General features: G+C 35.4%; 1 protein-coding gene across 3 annotated transcripts in view; it reads right to left on the reverse strand.

Annotated features, from left to right (window-relative positions):
• GLRB (glycine receptor beta) overlaps positions 1-16,956 on the reverse strand; it is a 42,314-nt gene extending 25,358 nt beyond the window's left edge. For 2 of the 3 annotated variants that reach the window (XM_087963670.1, XM_087963669.1), the window contains exons 1-6: positions 16,939-16,956; positions 15,859-16,013; positions 6,426-6,532; positions 5,798-5,865; positions 670-899; positions 58-140 (exon numbers count right to left, since the gene is read on the reverse strand). In XM_087963670.1, coding sequence (XP_087819796.1) covers positions 58-140; positions 670-899; positions 5,798-5,865; positions 6,426-6,532; positions 15,859-15,980 — 610 coding nt within the window. In that variant the 5' untranslated portion in view covers positions 15,981-16,013; positions 16,939-16,956. Of the gene's footprint in view, positions 1-57; positions 141-669; positions 900-5,797; positions 5,866-6,420; positions 6,533-15,858; positions 16,014-16,938 lie in introns of those variants that run through there. The other variant, XM_087963671.1, reaches the window with a different exon arrangement.
• Positions 16,957-17,189: the final 233 nt, after the last annotated feature.

Below are 17,189 nucleotides of genomic sequence, written 5' to 3' on the forward strand. Positions count from 1 at the left end.
TGTTAAGAAATGTGAATCCCACCCCTGTGTAAAATATGTAAAATGTAATTTACATACAGCTCTCCAACTGCATTTTGCAACGCTGTGTATCCATAGGAAACAAAGTTAAATCCAATGGGCATGAGAGAGTAACAGATAATCTGGAAATATAAAGTGAAATTTGAAAGCAATTCAAATGGGCTACAAGTTAGGAAGACAAATTTTGTAATTTAAAAACATATACTGTATATAAGCACAAGAAGTCATATTTAATAGTACACTTGCACTCCTTTTCTTTTTTTGCATTTTTTTTCTCATTCTTTGATCTGTTTTATTAAATATATAAATACATAACAGAAAAATACTTATCTAGGAAATAAGAAGCAGTCACACCATGTACATACATTAAATGTTCATGCACTTAAACTAGCGATTATATTGCATTTCATTTTGATTTTGTGGCTTGCAAGAGGCATGATGATTATTCAGCTTTTTGAATAATCACTCTATTTTTTGAATAGAGAGCTCACTTTTTGAACTAGTACTCTAACTTGAGTTCCAATAAAGCAGTCCAATTTTCTGATTGTATAGCACCTTGTTTACATATGATATAATTATTTAAAACAAAAAAAATCTACAGTTATGGAGTTTCCTTACTACTATTCATAATCAGTAGAATATATAAAGTACCTCATGCTGACTAGGACATCTCCATCACGGAATATAAATAGAAGAATATTTTCTTGAGTGACATCATGGAAGTTAGCATTCTTTTCATTTGCAAAGAACAGATCAGGCTTCCACAAACATTTAAACATGGTAGGATCCACTGTTAGTGAATCAGATCCTTTCCAATCAGTGGGCAACTTAAGTCGAGGATCATTCCATTTCTGTCTTAAGAAGATGTTAACTCTGTAATCCTGTTTGAAATATATTAAGCATATTTGTTACATTTATTTAATCAATATCTTAACATCTAAAGCGGATAGTATACTCAGTTGACAGAAATGTTAGAAAACTTGCAAAGCTTAAATCAAGAAACCATTTTCATAATCTATATATGGATTCACCTCATGGTGAGATAGGTGGCAAGCAAATTTAATAAATAATATGAAATAATAATAAATAATATGTCTATTTTATTCATTCATTCAGTAATTCATTCAAACAATCTGTATAGCTAAATTTTATGCCCCATCACTCTTTTAGACTCAGCCTTACACTGCCCCAGTGCTTGCAAGAAAATTTTAGTTAATGCATTTCTAAAGCCATGTTTTAATTTTAAGCATAGCTTGCAGGGAATCAATTGGAAATCTTATTAGAGGCCCAAACAAATAAATGGGCAAGGTTAGGATAAAATATGAATGTCATTTAACATATAAATATCTGTTATACTGTTCCTGTCTCTATACTGTATCATTAACACACAAAGTAGATATCCGTTATACTGTTCTAATATTGCACTAACTCAAGAAGTGTGGGAAACTCTGAAAACTGAGATAATAAAAGCTCAGTCCAGCACAATACCACTGAAAAAGAAGAACAAGGAATTCAAGAAGAAACCAGCACAAAGATCTCTCTGACAAGTACAAAAAGGGAAAGAGGGACACATAACTAAGGCTGATTATCAGCAGATAGCCAGAACATTAAAAGATGAAATTAGGAAAGCGAAGTCTCAGAATGAACAAAGATTTGCAACGAAAGTCAAAGATAATTTTAAAAAGTTTCTTCCAAGATATAAATAACAAGAAAAAAAATATCAAGGAAACAGTAGGTCCACTAAAGAGAGAAGATGGCAAGGAAGTAACAGGCACTAGGGAGAAAGCAGAGCTGCTTAACTTTGCATCATTCTTCACGCAAAAAGAAAGTATAGCCAAACGTACCAACAAAACTACTGTAAAAGACAAACTAGAAATAAAAATTAAAATAAGCAAGAAAATGATAAGAGAACACCTATCTGACCTTGACAAATATAAATCACCAAGATCTGACAAATTATACCCCAGAGTTTTGAAGGACCTGGCAGATGTTATCTCAAAACCATTGTGCCATATCTTTCAAAGATCCTGGAGCACTGGAGAACTACCCGAGGACTGTAAAAGGGCTGATGTGGTTCCCATCTTCAAGAAAGGAAAAACAACAGACCCAGGAAACTACAGACCAATCATTCTAACATCAATACCTGGAAAGATCCTGGAAAAGATAATCAAGAAACAGATCTGTGAACAATTAGAAGCAAATAAAGTTTTAACTAGTAGCCAGCATGAGTTTGTTAAAAACAGATCGTGCCAAACCAACTTAGATTTTAGTAAGGCATTCAACAAAGTAAACCTCAACCTACTTCTTGGTAAGCTAGAAAAATGTGGGATAGGAACCTCACCACCAGATGGATTTGTAGCTGGCTGACAAACAGTATTCAACAAGTAGTCCTTAATGGTTTTTGATATTAACCTTGAAGTCATGTCTGACCTATCGCGACCCCATGGACAACATTCCTCAAGGCCTTCCTGTCCTCTACCATCTTCTGGAGTCCATTTAAGCTCACGCCTACTGTTCCAGTGACTCCATCCAGCCACCTCATTTTCTGTCGTCCCCTTCTTCTTCTATTGCCCTCACTCTTTCCCAGCATTAGGCTCTTCTCCAGTGAGTCCTTCCTTCTCATTAGGTGGCCAAAGTATTGGTAGTAAGGTATAGAAGTAAGTAGTGGGGTACCACAAGGCTCTATCTCAGGCCCAGTACTCTTCAATAATTTCATAAATGACTTAGATGAGGGATTGAAGGGGAACTCATCAAATTTGCAGATGACACTAAGCTAGCAGAAATAGCCAACACCCCAGAAGACAAGCTCAGGATCCAAAAAGATCTTGACAGACTTGAACAATGGGCCCTATCCAACAAAATGAATTTTAATGTGGAGAAAAGCAAGTGCTGGGAAAGTTCCATAATACCGTGAATGTATAGTAAGCACAATCAAGCCAGATGAAAGCCAAACTACAGATTAGGTAAAACCTGGCTCAGAAACAGTAACTGTGAAAGGGATCTTGGAGTCTTACTGGACGATCACTTAAACATGAGTCAGCAAGTATGCAGCAGCAGCCAAAAAAAGCTAATAAAAATCCTGGGTTGTATAAACAGAGGCACAGAATCAAGATCATGTGAAGTATTAGTACCACTTTATAAAACCCTAGTAAGACCACATCTGGAATACTGCAACCAATTTTGGTCACCATACGACAAAAAAGATGTTGAGACCTTGGAAAAGGTTTAGAGAAGAACAACTAAGATGATCAAAGGCCTGGAGACTAAAACATATTGGTTGCAGGATTTGGTGGGGACGTGATAGCAGTATTCCTGTATTTGAGGGGCTGCCACAAAGAAGAGGGGGTCAAATTATTCTACAAAGCATTAGAGGCCAGGACAAGAAACAATGGGTGGGACCTAATCAAGGAGACAAGTAACCTGGAATTATGGAGAAACTTCCGAACAGTGAGGACAATTAACCAATTTGCCTTCAGTAATTGTGGGCACTCCATCACTGGAGGTTTTTAAGAAGAGACTAGTCAACCACTTATGTGAAATAGTATAAGTTCTCTCCTGTTTGAGCAGGGGTCTGGACTAGAAGATTTCCAAGGTCCCTTCCAGCTCTATTCTATTCTGATTTTTAGATGAGAAGAAAGCCATTGATAATTTAAATTGGCCTTTTTTTGTTCAAAGTTTTGGAAGATATTCACTTTAAAGACAATTTATAAAATGGGTAAAATTGATTTGTACCTCACAGAAACCATACATTATTGTTAACAGAGATTTAACACAACCCTGTGAGATACTAGTTTGTTCCTTTTGTTCCTTGAAATTTTGAATAGAGATATGAGGCAAGATGAAAGGATAAAGAGTATATAAATTTAAACAGAGACCTGTAAGTTGGGAGCTTTTATAGATAATTTGGTATTGGTATTAGAAGATCCATTAAATGAGAAAATTAAAAGAATTAAAACATAAAAGCATTTTGGTGAAAATTCAACTAGTGATTAAAATTTAAAAGCCTTTGTTTAAATAACAGAGTTCTCATGACTCTGTTCTAATGACATAGAAACTACCGATCAAATGAATGTTGATAGAGACTAAGTTAACTGTTGTGAGGATGAGTTAGCTGGTACCTTAAAAGCACCAGATAGAAAGACATCTATCACAGTCTCTCAGTCAGAATGGGACATTTAGGCACAGACCCTTGGTTGTGCCTCCTTTGCCTCAAGCCTCAGCCTCTCTTTCTTTCCTCCTCTGCTGGCCCTGCCCCAGCCATTCTCCCTGGCCAATGGGCCTCTGGCTCTCTGCCCCTTTCCCAGGGGTGGGATTCCACCGGTTCGTACCTATTCGCTAGAACCGGTTGTTAACATTCTAAGCAGTTCGGAGAACCAGTTGTTAGAGGAAATTACTGGCCTAATCCTGTAAGGAAGGCAGGAAGGAAACATTCTGGTGTTGTTTACAGAAACTGCCTCTCCGTTAACCCTTATTACATTCTTGGCAGGACTAGACTTCCTGTCTCTGGAACTTCTCTGGAGTCTTTTTCCCTTCCTTTGCTGGTACTTTGCTTGTGTGGAGTGACCATTCAAAGTTACAATGGCACTGAAAAAAGTGACTTAGGACCATTTTTCACACTTATGACTATTGCAGCATCCCCCACAGTCATGAGAGGCCAATCGCACTTGGCCAATAAAATAATTTTATTCTATTCTATTTTTTGCTCCATAGGACAAATAGTCACCAGCCAATCGGGTGGCAGGCAGAAGCCATAGTGCTGCGGAAGCACCTTGCAATTGCTGATAGGGTTTTTTTTTACCCTCCCCTCCACTGCCTCTGCTCCTGGATTCCGGCCTGCTGCCCCACACCACCCCGCACCCGATCCTGCCTGATTGACACCAAAGGGTAAGTGGCCTACCATGCCCCCCCCTCCCATGCCAGAATCACATACGCCCATGAGAAAAGCCACATGGCTCCCATGCCAGAAGCCATGCACCCCCGTCCCCCATGTACCACCATTCTCCTGTTGTGCCTTCCCATGCACTGTTATTTGCCTATTGTGCCCTCCCATACCAAAAGCTGCACACTACTGCCATTCACCTGCCATTTTCTCCATACCCTATAGCCCCCCGTGATCACCTATCAGCAACTGCATGCTGCCCTCATAGCACCATGGCTTCTTCCTGCCACCCGATTGGCTGGCGGCTATTTGTTCCCGTAGAGTGAAATGCCCAGGACAAACAGTGTCTCGGCAAATGGGTCGGGCCAAAGGGCAAGGGGCACACGCCAGGGAGAACAGCTGGGAGAGGGCCAGTAGAGGAGGAAAGTTGGCTGTAAATGGGCTGAGGTAGGAGACTGGAGGCAGTGTGGCCAAGGGTGGCAGCCTGAAGGTCCCAGACCCCTCTCAGTATAGCTATAGATAAATCCATAAAGCTATGTTAGCCTTAGAGGAAATTTTAAAAAAATTAAATAACACTTAGAAGAAAAGAAAATTTTAACCTCTTATACAGATATGATGAATATAGAGGATTCAAAGGTGAGGGATCATTCCCTACTTTCCTTAACATTTGTTCCTGACTAATGTTGATCCAAACTTTTAAAAATGCTAATAAGTCATTTGACTCTAAACTTTTATCCGCCACACTATTTTGAGTGTTGACTATTTCTAACTGCATTAATTTTAATTATTCTGATACTTTTTTCTTCTAACATTGTTGCCCAGCAAGTACTACTATGTTTAATGAAGAAAACATTGATTATCTAAATAAATAAATAAATAAATAAATAACTTCAATCTCACCATAGTTGTCTCTTGTATTGATCCAAAACTGTTAATGAAAATATTCACTGCTACATCCACTGGAATTCCTAAAATATATGCATAAGAATTTTTATTCTATTTTCTCTCTTTCACCTTTCATTTTTATTTTTGACTCTCAAATAAAAGATTTAAAAACACAGAGCAAGTAAAAAATTAATGCTAATTCTATTTTTTAATGAATATACCCCCAGTTCTAGTTTATGAATAAAATTTCAGAAAAGGCCATACAATTATAAACAATTTATTAGTTACATAATATGACCCAATATTAGATGATGACTAATAATGGTTAGCTCAGCTTACAATTCAGATATATTTTTGTATATGTTATATTAATTTACAATGATTGATGGCTAAATTAATTTGTTTTAAAAAAATTCAATTTTCTGAATTATATTTAAAATACATAATCTGACATCTGGTTTATTTTTTTCTGTGTTTTTTTTCCTGTTATTATTTTCTGTTTATTGTAGTTTGGAATCTAATCAATTCTCACCTACCAATGAACAGTTAATTTTCAGAAATAATTAAAATGTAAATTATGCTGCTGCAAACATTTAGAATAGCAAATCAATCAAATTAAAATAATTGTTATACATTACCCAACCTTTGAAATTTGGTCTTATCCTGGGATCATAACTAACAAGAAGTCTATTTAAGATGTTACTTGTAGAATTAGCAGGTACTCTTGCAAGGTCTTCAGCTGATTGCTGTCTGTTAAAAACCAAAAAAAAAGCTTCACTTATTTTTTTCTCTCCATCTTTTATAACAATAGCAATAGTAAAGTACTTAGAATTATATACCATTTCATAATGCTTTAGAGCCCTCTCTAAGCAGTTTACAGAGTCGGCACATTGCCCCCAACAATCTGGGTCTTCATTTTACTGACCTTGGAAGGACGGAAGGCTGAGTCAACCTTAAACCAGTCAGGATCAGCTCCTGGCAAGGGAATGCAGAGTTAATCTGAAATACTGCATTCTAACTACTGGACCACCATGACTATAAGCAACTATCAATATTTTTTCAATGAAGCAAAAGACTCAAAAAGATCTTTTTTATAGAAATATACTACCATGTACATGTAGTACATTTGTAAATGTACTGATAACTATATGAATTTGAAGCATGCTACATAAAAGTATAGTACAATAGTAAATGAAACATGAAATTATAATGCATAAAGTAGGATACATGAAACTGTGTACAATAATACAAAACAAACCTAAATCATTGAGGTTCGACATTATCTTTTGTTTCTTTTATTACAAAAGAATAGCATAACTTGGTTTCTGGAAATCTACGCATGAAGGAAATGAAGCATCTGAGTCCATAACATAAGTGTACAGTAAAGTGTTAACTGATCCATTCAGGATAAAATAATGTTCTTGATTCTCTTTTGTTCAGCTAATGTACATGAAGAAAAAGCAAAAAAAAATCAGGATTTTCTTTCTTTCTTTCCTTTCTTCTTTCTTTCTTTCTTTCTTTCTTTCTTTCTTTCTTTCTTTCTTTCTTTCTTTCTTTCTTTTTTCTTTCTTTCTCTCTCTCTCTCTCTCTCTCTCTTTCCTTCCTTCCTTCCTTCCTTCCTTCTTTCTCTCTCTCTCTCTCTTTCTCTTTCCTTCCTTCCTTGGAAGCCATAATGTTAAAGAACTGGTTTTGACAAAGACTAACAGTTAAGGACCACTATATTCCAGTTTCTTGTTTTCATAATCAATGAAAATAATCAATGGCTCAGCCATTTATTGAGAGATTTCTAAGATCACCTGTACAAAATGAAATATATACAAAATAAAGCTCAATTCATTTATGTGACTAGATGGGAAAAATAACATATCCTATCTTTCTCACACTACACTCAGGAAATTGAATAACATAGAAATATTGCATAAATATTTTATTAGAATTCTGTATGCCTTTGTTCTGGCATAATCAAAATACTTTTGATTTTATATTATGGGGAAGAAGACAAATGTCTTAGCTTCTTATATTCCTGCTGAATTCCTTTTTGAAGGAGGATTAAACATGTTATATTATTTTGTTCGTTGCTCACTTGTCTTCAGCAGTTAAACTTTATCTCCCATTTCTAAATAAGCTAGCCTGTTTTATCTATATCACCTTGGCTTATAAGGAACAATTAAAAGACATAAATCCTATGCTTGCTCCGCTTGCTTTTTTACTTGTATCACAACTATATGTTCTTCCTTTTCTCTCCTTTCCCCCTCGTTGTTTCTTTCACATTTCACTTTGTTGGGTGTCAGTATATTTCAACAGGTTTAGCAGCAGAACTCTTTTCTTCTTTCCCCCAACTGCTTCATGGAATATTCATTCTTTCCCTCAACTGCTTCATGGAATATTAAGTATTGTCATCCTTTCTCTTATCATCCTCAACAGTTTTTAATGATAAGGAGAATTGAGCTGTTCTGCACAATACATGATGACTGACAAATTGGGAACATAGATTTTTAATCTCTATTTACTTGATTAATCATTGTTATAATTTATTCATCTTGATTTCTTTCACTTAGGAGGGAACTAAGATACCACATTGTCATTTGTGTTTACGTGTATTTTTTCTTTATTATTACTTATATTAATTAGAAACTATTTAATCTTAAATAATTTAATATTAGAAGATATTAATATATCTCATGGCAGCTCCTTTGTAAAATGTGGAATCCAAGGTTTGTTGTCTTTAGACTAGTATAGTTGGGCCAAATTTTAAAAGATGTAAAACTGCTTTTTTTGTGGAAGACTTGTACATGCTTTCGATATATTCGATGGAAAAAGTCATTTCTCAATATTACAGTAAAACTGAACGATATGAAATTAATGTACAACTTTTTTATTCCATCCCATTATTTTAAACAAATTTATAGCAAGTTGAATAATGCCCTATGAAAATGTTAGGGCATAAATTACAATTACCTATCAGTAAACTAGGTTTCTATATTTTATCTTTTGGCATATATATTTTAACTTTATTATTGACTTTAAGGATAGAATTTCAATCTTTCGTCCTAGGAAGCAGAAAATGGAAGTGAAATCTGGGGAAGCGTTGGGATCATTTATGTGGGGATTTATTTCAACACCTCTGCTTATTAAGATGTATTAGATCAGCTGTGGAGCTAGTCTGGTGTAGTGTTAAGGCACTAGGCCAGGGGTGTCCAACCTTGGCAACTTTAAGACTTGTGGACTTCAACTCCCAGAGTTCCTCAGCCAGCTCTGGGAGTTGAAGTCCACAAGTCTTAAAGTTGCCAAGGTTGGACACCCCTGCACTAGGCCATGGGGAAGCCAGATTCACCTAACAACCATGTTACTAACTTAATATCTTCAGTGATTCACTTAACAACTGTTTCAAGAAAGGTTGTAAAATGGGGTAAAACTCACGTAACTACTGTTTTGTTGAGCCATGGAAATTTTGGGCTCAATTGTGATTGTAAGTTGAAGACCGTAGTAAATTTAGCCACGAGCTGGTGATTGAGGGAGATATAGGGAGCATTATTACAGTAAGAAATCATAAAGTCAGACATGTGTTTCCTTTGATAAATCTAGATTTCTTGATCAATATTCAGGGTATAGGGATAGGATACTGTTTTAACAAAATGTACAATATGTTTTCTAAGGTAAACTGCTATTGTCATAAAAAAATGAGATGCCAAGAAAAGGTTCCCTACCCTTTAATCAGCTCTCTCTGTCGCATACTTTCTCTAATTAAACCACTGATACTACAATCTATGTTTATGAGTAAATAGCAGAACGCTTCCTGCAGTTTTTATTTATTGATACATTTATGGTCAAAGACAATATTAAAGGATTAAACAAAATGTATGTTTTGATGGTTAATAAAGCAGGCTATGAAAATGAATACATGTGATGGATTGAACTGGTTAAAATCAAATCAAATGTATTTATAAGAATATACAAATGAACAATAGGCAATAAGTAGTCCAGTAAGGTGCTCCAGGCTAAAACAAGGTCATACCCATTGACATCCAATTGCAATTGGAACAGAACAAAATTAAGCAACTTCCTTAGAAATTTCAGAGACGGTATCTGCTAATAAAAAGTGCTAGTAAGATTCTGTCAGATTCAGGCCAGCTCATATGTTTGGCAAAAAGAAGCTATAACTGAACTGATCGCCAATGCTAAGGTAATGGGCAATGCAACAGCATATGAGCAATTAATAAAGTGTGTACTGTAGCATCTGCAGTGGCAATCTAAATAGAGCATATTATTAAATCACTTTCTACAAGCATAAATGGTATGGCACTGAATCTCAAGAGCTGAAACAAAAATAATCCCTAAATTATAATTGGGAGGCAGGTCTCTGAATTTACAAATCAACACTAGAATACATTGCTTTGCTTCTGAAATGCCTGCTCCAAATCAATTACTTTTAATGCTTTATGGATAGACCATTCAGAGAAAAATAATTTACTATGACTGTCCCGAAGGAAGTGTTGAATTCCTCTATATGATAAGGAAAACATACTGAATCCACCCACCCACCCAAAGTTTAATTTTAACCAGTATCTCAGATGGCAAATTCACATGCAAATAGTGATAGACGGAGAATTTAGTTCAATACTCAGGGAAGTCTTAAGGATATTCAGGAGCATGGAGAATGATTCAATATAGAATTACTTCTAGAATCATAATACGTTTATATTTCATAAAGGCTGAACTGGATTCCATAAAGCAAAAGCAAGAGTACTGTAAGTCTAAATAGTGTAAGTGCCATTCAGATTACTCTCTTTATGGCTAACAGATCTGTCAACAGATCTGGAAAACTTCTATGCATGAGATGAAGCTTTGACAATTTGTTGTTTCCATATGGAAAATGAATGAAAGAGGATACAGTAGGTAATATTTAAGGACTTGATTTGTTCTATGTGAATGATAAATGATTTATTACAGCAGTCGAAATGTCTTGCAGAAAACTGGACCACCTTTACTTTAACATAAATATGTTCCACACCAGTAGCAACTAGTTATTGCTTGGAGGCCCTTCCAAAAGCTAAGACAGTGGTTCAGATCTCTTTCTTAATAGTTGAGACAAGTTAGGATTATATACTGTTGCATAATACTGATGAAAAATGTATGTACAGTAATAAATCTGCTCAATGTCCTTTTCTCCTATCTGCAGATTTAATATTAAAAATGTTTGTGCTACTACAGACACAAATACAAATTTACTTGTCCGTTGTTATTGGTATACACTACAGTCCTTTCTCCACAATTTACCCCAGGACTAAAAGCAAACATAGATTAGGAATGACATGAGAACAACAGTTTTGTTCCACTACAAATTCTAATGATGTTACACACAAGAAAACCCATAAAAATTCTTCTAGTATTTTCCATTGTCCTTTACTTTCTGCCTATTTTGCTTTGTGATATTCCAGTAAGCATTTTGTTTCACAAATTAGCAGGAGATAAATTAAAAGACTATTAGAAGAGAAAAAGAGACCAGAATAATTTCTGCTCAAGTCAAATTAATAGGAATGCTACATTCTTATTTCTGATTAATTACTTCATAATTTCAATTCATAATTGAAAAATTAGTCACATAAAATATCGATTAATCTACCATATTAATACCTTCACATTATCTTCACTTTCATAACTTGCATTTCTAGGGAAAAAAAATAGTACTACAATTTTTCCTTATCCAACTTGATATTGTTTGGCTGGTACATCAGAATTGCAGCTTCAAAACGTAAGAAGATGAGAATTTAGTCGTACGTCTAAATTAATTTATCTATAATATTAAGCTAAGGTCAAATTAAAATATTGGAATAAAACACTGAAATTTGACTCAGCCACGTTTATCAAAAGCTGAATACCAACAGCATCTGTTGACATTTCAGCATTAACTCAAAAAGTTAGTTTATTATGAATCCTTATATCAGATAAAAGCAATATAATTAAGTATTGATTTGTAACATCATTTTTACTATAAGGAACACAAAGAGATCACATGTTTAATGAATTAGTGTTAAAATATCACTTTGAAAATAAAATCTGAACAACAAAAATGACTTTTTGGGGTTTTGTTTAATATTTCTTTTAATAATCAATATAGTGTACAACTGAGAAACAAATTGATTAAGATCTAAACAGACATTAAAAAGTTGTTCAATCATTCAATAATTGTATCATTGAAACTAAACAAAAGATATGATAATAATGCTCCTATTTTTGAAACAGAAAAGTATATATATATAACTCTTAATCCTTAAAAATAGTTAGCTATATTCATCATATATAAATATACGGCATTTTTCATACAGAAGAAATTAGATAGACAGTATGTGAAGTAAATCTGATTGGAAACCAAACACTTTAAATAAAAAACTTCAAAACGCTGCTGATTTCAGTGGCACTGATGGCAATAGTAGATTTTACAGCCTCCACCTCTTTTTAGCAGTCTTTCTAGTGTGACGGGTCCTTGGTGCTCTCTGAGCTTGGTTGACTGAGCTTCTTGCAGACATTCTATTATCAAACTAGGTCACATCATCAGTGCTAGTAAGAAGTGAATTTTATATACTAGTACCTTGCCCTAGTATATAAAATAGTCAGTGCTGGTGGGAATGGCCTTGGTGGTTCCTTGATTGAGTTGTAATGTACTGTTAGCCTGTTTGTCTTAAGTTGGTAGTTCCTTGATTAGGAAATTGTTTGCTTCTTTATTGTTGGTCTATCTCAGTGTTAATTTCTGCTCATCTGAGTCTTATCTAATTTCTCCAATCTTAAGAAATTGTAGTTTATTGAATGATGACTGGGAGGAAATTTCTCCTTTCTACTGAACCATAGGGACTTCTGACTATATGAGCCACGGTGGTGCAGTGCTTAGAGTGCAATACTACAGGCTACTTCTGCTGCCTGCAATTTGGCAGTTTGAATCTCACCAGGCTCAAGGTTATAACTCAGCCTTCCATCCTTCCAAGGTGGGTAAAATGAGGACCCAAATTGTTGGGGGCAATAGGCTGACTCTGTAAACTGTGTAGAGAGGGCTGTAAAGCACTGTAAAGCGGTATATAAGTCTCAGTGGTATTGCTCTATATATTTTCAAAACAAGAGAAGCTATAATCTAGGACAGGGATGTCAAACTTGATTTCATTGAAGGCCACATCAGGGTTGTTTTTGATCTTGCAGTGCCAGGGTGGGTGTGGCCAGGGTGGGCGTGGCCAGCTTGATGTCACTCATGTTGGGGGCACCTTTGGTGGCTTGAGCACTCTGCCAGCGAAAATGGGCTCCCAAACTCCATTTTTGGCTGTGACAGCCTCCTGCAACCCTTTGCCAGCGAAAATAGAGCTCCAGAGGACCGCCCTTAGCCTTCATAAGCTCCGTTTTCACTGGAAGAGGCACTGCAGTCTAGTCCTTTGCTGTTACCAGGATGGCCCTGCAGGCCAGATCTAACCACGCTGCGGGCTGGATCTGGCCCCCAGGCCTTGAGTTATCTATGGTCTTCCTGGAGAGAACAAATGGCTGTTACTTTTGCTTTTATCTACCTCTTTTTTTGTTTTGTCTCAAGAATCTTTCTCCTACACATATATTTTTCCATCTTCATAGTTGTTTTCGCTGTCTATTCACTTAGCTAGCTTCACTGTCTTCTGTATATTTTTCTCTAGATCAGGTGTGCTGAACTTAAGGCAAGTTGATTATAAAGTTTTTTTAAATGTGCTAGAAGGAAAAGTATATGCATGTAAATATTTATTGCTAAGTATATAAATTATTTAAATTAAATTAAATTTTTGATACAGTATCTACCGTTTCATTACCTCTTTACCAGACAATAAAGCTATAATAGTTTTACAGGCAACTCATGTAAATAAAATAGGAAGTAGAAGTAAGACATTTCTATTTCCCCCAACATTTAAGTAAAATCACACTTCTAGAAAAATTCTGAACAATTTGAAAAAAGTGATACATAACTTTGAAAGTTTTAATTCATAAAAGTCATAATTCATAATTTCTACTTGTATGCATTATAAATTTGCTTTCTCTAATCAATTCACATTTGTCTATGCATTAATTGTAACAAAACTCATTTCCAATAATGTGTTCATATGGACCAAGTTATTGCAGCTTGTCTAGAGATTATCTGGAAGTAAAATGAAAGGACTTCTAGAGAAAATTATAAGCGTTCATGAAAGTGATAAATATTAAATTATATAAAATAAGATCAGATATATATGAATATGAACAGTTGTGGTGGCACAACAGTAGTGCAGTAGTGCAGGCTAACTCAGCCCACAGCCAGGAGTTCAATCCTGAGCGGCTCAAGGTTCTCAGCCTTTCATCCTCCCAAAAGTCAGTAAAATGAGGACCCAGATTGTTGGGGGCAATATGCTGATTCTTAAAACTGCTTAGAGAGGGCTGTAAAGCACTGTGAAGCGGTATATAAGTCTAACTGTTATTGATTAGATAGATAGATAGATAACTGAAGCAAATTAAAGTTGAGTAAATATCATTTAGATTACATAAGGATTCAGAAATTGATAACCATGTATATTTTATATTTCATAAAACAGTTTGGGATGTTTCGTATTTTACAAAAATAGGTTTATGTTGGATATTATTGTACAAAAGTACAATAATAAAATAAAATAATAAAACACAACAGCAAATGTTTGGAGGATATAATCACTCTGGATATATTTTACTAAGATTATAATCTGAATTTAAACTGTCCAATAAGATAATTTCTTTATTGAATAAGGCTAAATTCAAACTTAATGTATCATTTTTCTATGCTTTTTAAACTTTTCAAAATTTACTCTTGGAAAAACAAAAGAACCCTAACTGCACAAAATAAAATTGTATTGTCTAAACCTCAAAGCAGAATTAATACCATGCTTTCCTAATATCACATGGACCTACCAAAATAATGAAACTTAATTTAATAGCAGTTTTTTGGTTTTTTTAGAATAGCAGGTCTTGTTAACTTAGAGGTCACTGAGATCAATTACTAGTCATTGCACAATATAGCTAGTCCTTGACTTATGACAATTGAGCCCAAAATTTCTGTTACTAAATAAGACAATTATGTGAGTTTTGCCGCATTTTACAACTTCTCTTGCCACAGTTATTAAGTGAATTTCTGCAGTTAAGTTAGTACCATAATTGTTAAGTGAATCTGGCTTCCCCATTGACTTTGGTTGTCAGAAGGTTGCAAAAGGTGATAATATGCAAAACCATCATAAATATGAGTCAGCTACCAAGCATTTGAATTTTGATCATGTGACAATGGGGATGCTGCAGCAGCCATTGTAAGTGTAAAAAATAATCATAAATCATTTTTCCCAGAGCCTTTGTAACTTTGAATGGTCACTAAATGAACTGTTCTAAGTCAAGGACTGCCTGTACTATATATTTATGAATTAAGAAACAAAAAATCAGAGGAAATAATTTTGCAAGCTCAAAATTACTTGCGAGATAATTGCACAGATGCTAGCTGCTAATGTCAATAAAACTAACAATTCATCTGTGACAATTTATACTAAGGTTGGTTATGCCTTCTATACCTTCAACATACGAGTAAGAATTAATTTCTCTCATGTCAATTTGGCTAAAAAGTCACATTCTGGCTTTATCTACTCCTGGTCAACATAACAGAATAATTTATCTGTTCATGCAAAATCAAGCTACCTGCATAAGGACTTACTGTAAGAGGAATATTATTGTATAATGATTAATATGCTTTTCAAAACTCATACATTTAAAAAATTGCTTTAAGGTTCTGATCATAATTTTGGGTCTTATTATCAAAAATATGAAGTCTTATTTAATCACTGCTTCATGGCAGAACACATGGTTTTAATTTACAAAGTTCCAGGTTCAAATTCTACAGTGAGAAAGTCTCTTGTTTAAATCACTAAAAAGTTGTTTCGGGACATGTCAATCATAATACTGAGTTAAATGGATACAGTTAAATGGATACAGCTTCTGTGAATTATCTTGTTTTACATTTAATTATAGGCATTTCTTAATGTGCAACTATACAGTATTTCAGAAATCATATAAAAATGTAGTGAACATACGAAGGACAGAGGTATTGCTTCTTTTTCCCTTTTCCTTTCTTTGAAGATTTCTCTTTGGAACAGACTTCCTCAACATATAAGGAGAAAAAAGCAACCACAAGAATTGCCAAGAAAAACTTCATGGTGGGGACTTGAAGCTCAGGATAAACGTTGACCTGTGTTAGATGAGAAAGAACAGAAACACAATTTGATGAGGTTCAATGAAGAACTGGGATATACTTCACACAGGAAATAAACATTAGTAAATATGATAGGAAATAATTATTCTCTAACGATCAGCTACTAGAGCAGTGATGGCTAACCTATGACACGCATGTCACTCGTGACACGCTGAGGCATTTTGACTGACACGCCTGTTGATGTGGGGAAAACCTGCACATTTAGAGGCTGCCTGTGCTCTGCTCCAATCCCTGCTCCCTGCTTGTTGCATGGAGGCGTGGTGTCACCGCTGCCGCAAGATCTTTGCAGCAGAGAACCAGTTTTAACCGCCATAAACTGAGGTTTGTCAGTTTCATTACCTCAGGAACGCTACAGGAGGAAAGGAGATCCATGAGGTTCACAGCCCTGTAAGGTGGCCTTCCGATCCCCACATCCTGCACCTGCAGCCCTGAGACCAGGGAGACGAGTTTCACAGCCCTGTGTGATCACCCCAGCCCAGTCCGTCAAAAACCAAATTATTGATATTTCTTGAAGTGACACACGACCCGAGGAAGGCTACACATTTTCCCGATTTTCGACACACCAAGCTGAAAAGGTTAGCCATTACTGTACTAGAGCTTATTAATTTGGCTCTTATATGATTTAAGGAAAGATAAAGCAGGCATATATGACAGCTAGTTTGGTATAGTTGTTAAAACATCTGACTAGGAATTGGCAGACTGAGAGTTCTAGTCCTGCCTGAGCACAAAATCATTTACATAACTTTGGATCAGTCACTCCAACTGCAAACCACCTCTAAAACATCTTACCATGAATGTTCTGCTTATTAATATTTGGATGGCATAAAGCAGACAGATCAACTCCACAAAGCATCCATACAAAGTCTTTTTTATTGGTTCATCAGGCATCCTGTCAACTCACATTTATGACAAGGTTCTTCTTAATGTCCAATCCTTTGCATATCTGAATTGTGGTGTAGGAAGATAATAAACTCTCATCCCCATGATGATGATGATGATTGAAGCAGCTGCATGGTAATGGCTTCAGGCAAGAGTGAGGGAGCCTCCCCCAACCCAACAAGGGTCAATTTAGTGACCAATCAGGATTACAGATGTGACCACATGACACAGACTACATTTCCCAGGATACCTTAACTACATTTACCATGATGC

Source organism: Notechis scutatus, chromosome 4 (genome assembly GCF_049901735.1).
Source record: "Notechis scutatus isolate UNSWTSFEM ecotype Mainland chromosome 4, rNotScu1.2, whole genome shotgun sequence".
NCBI lineage: Eukaryota > Metazoa > Chordata > Lepidosauria > Squamata > Elapidae > Notechis > Notechis scutatus.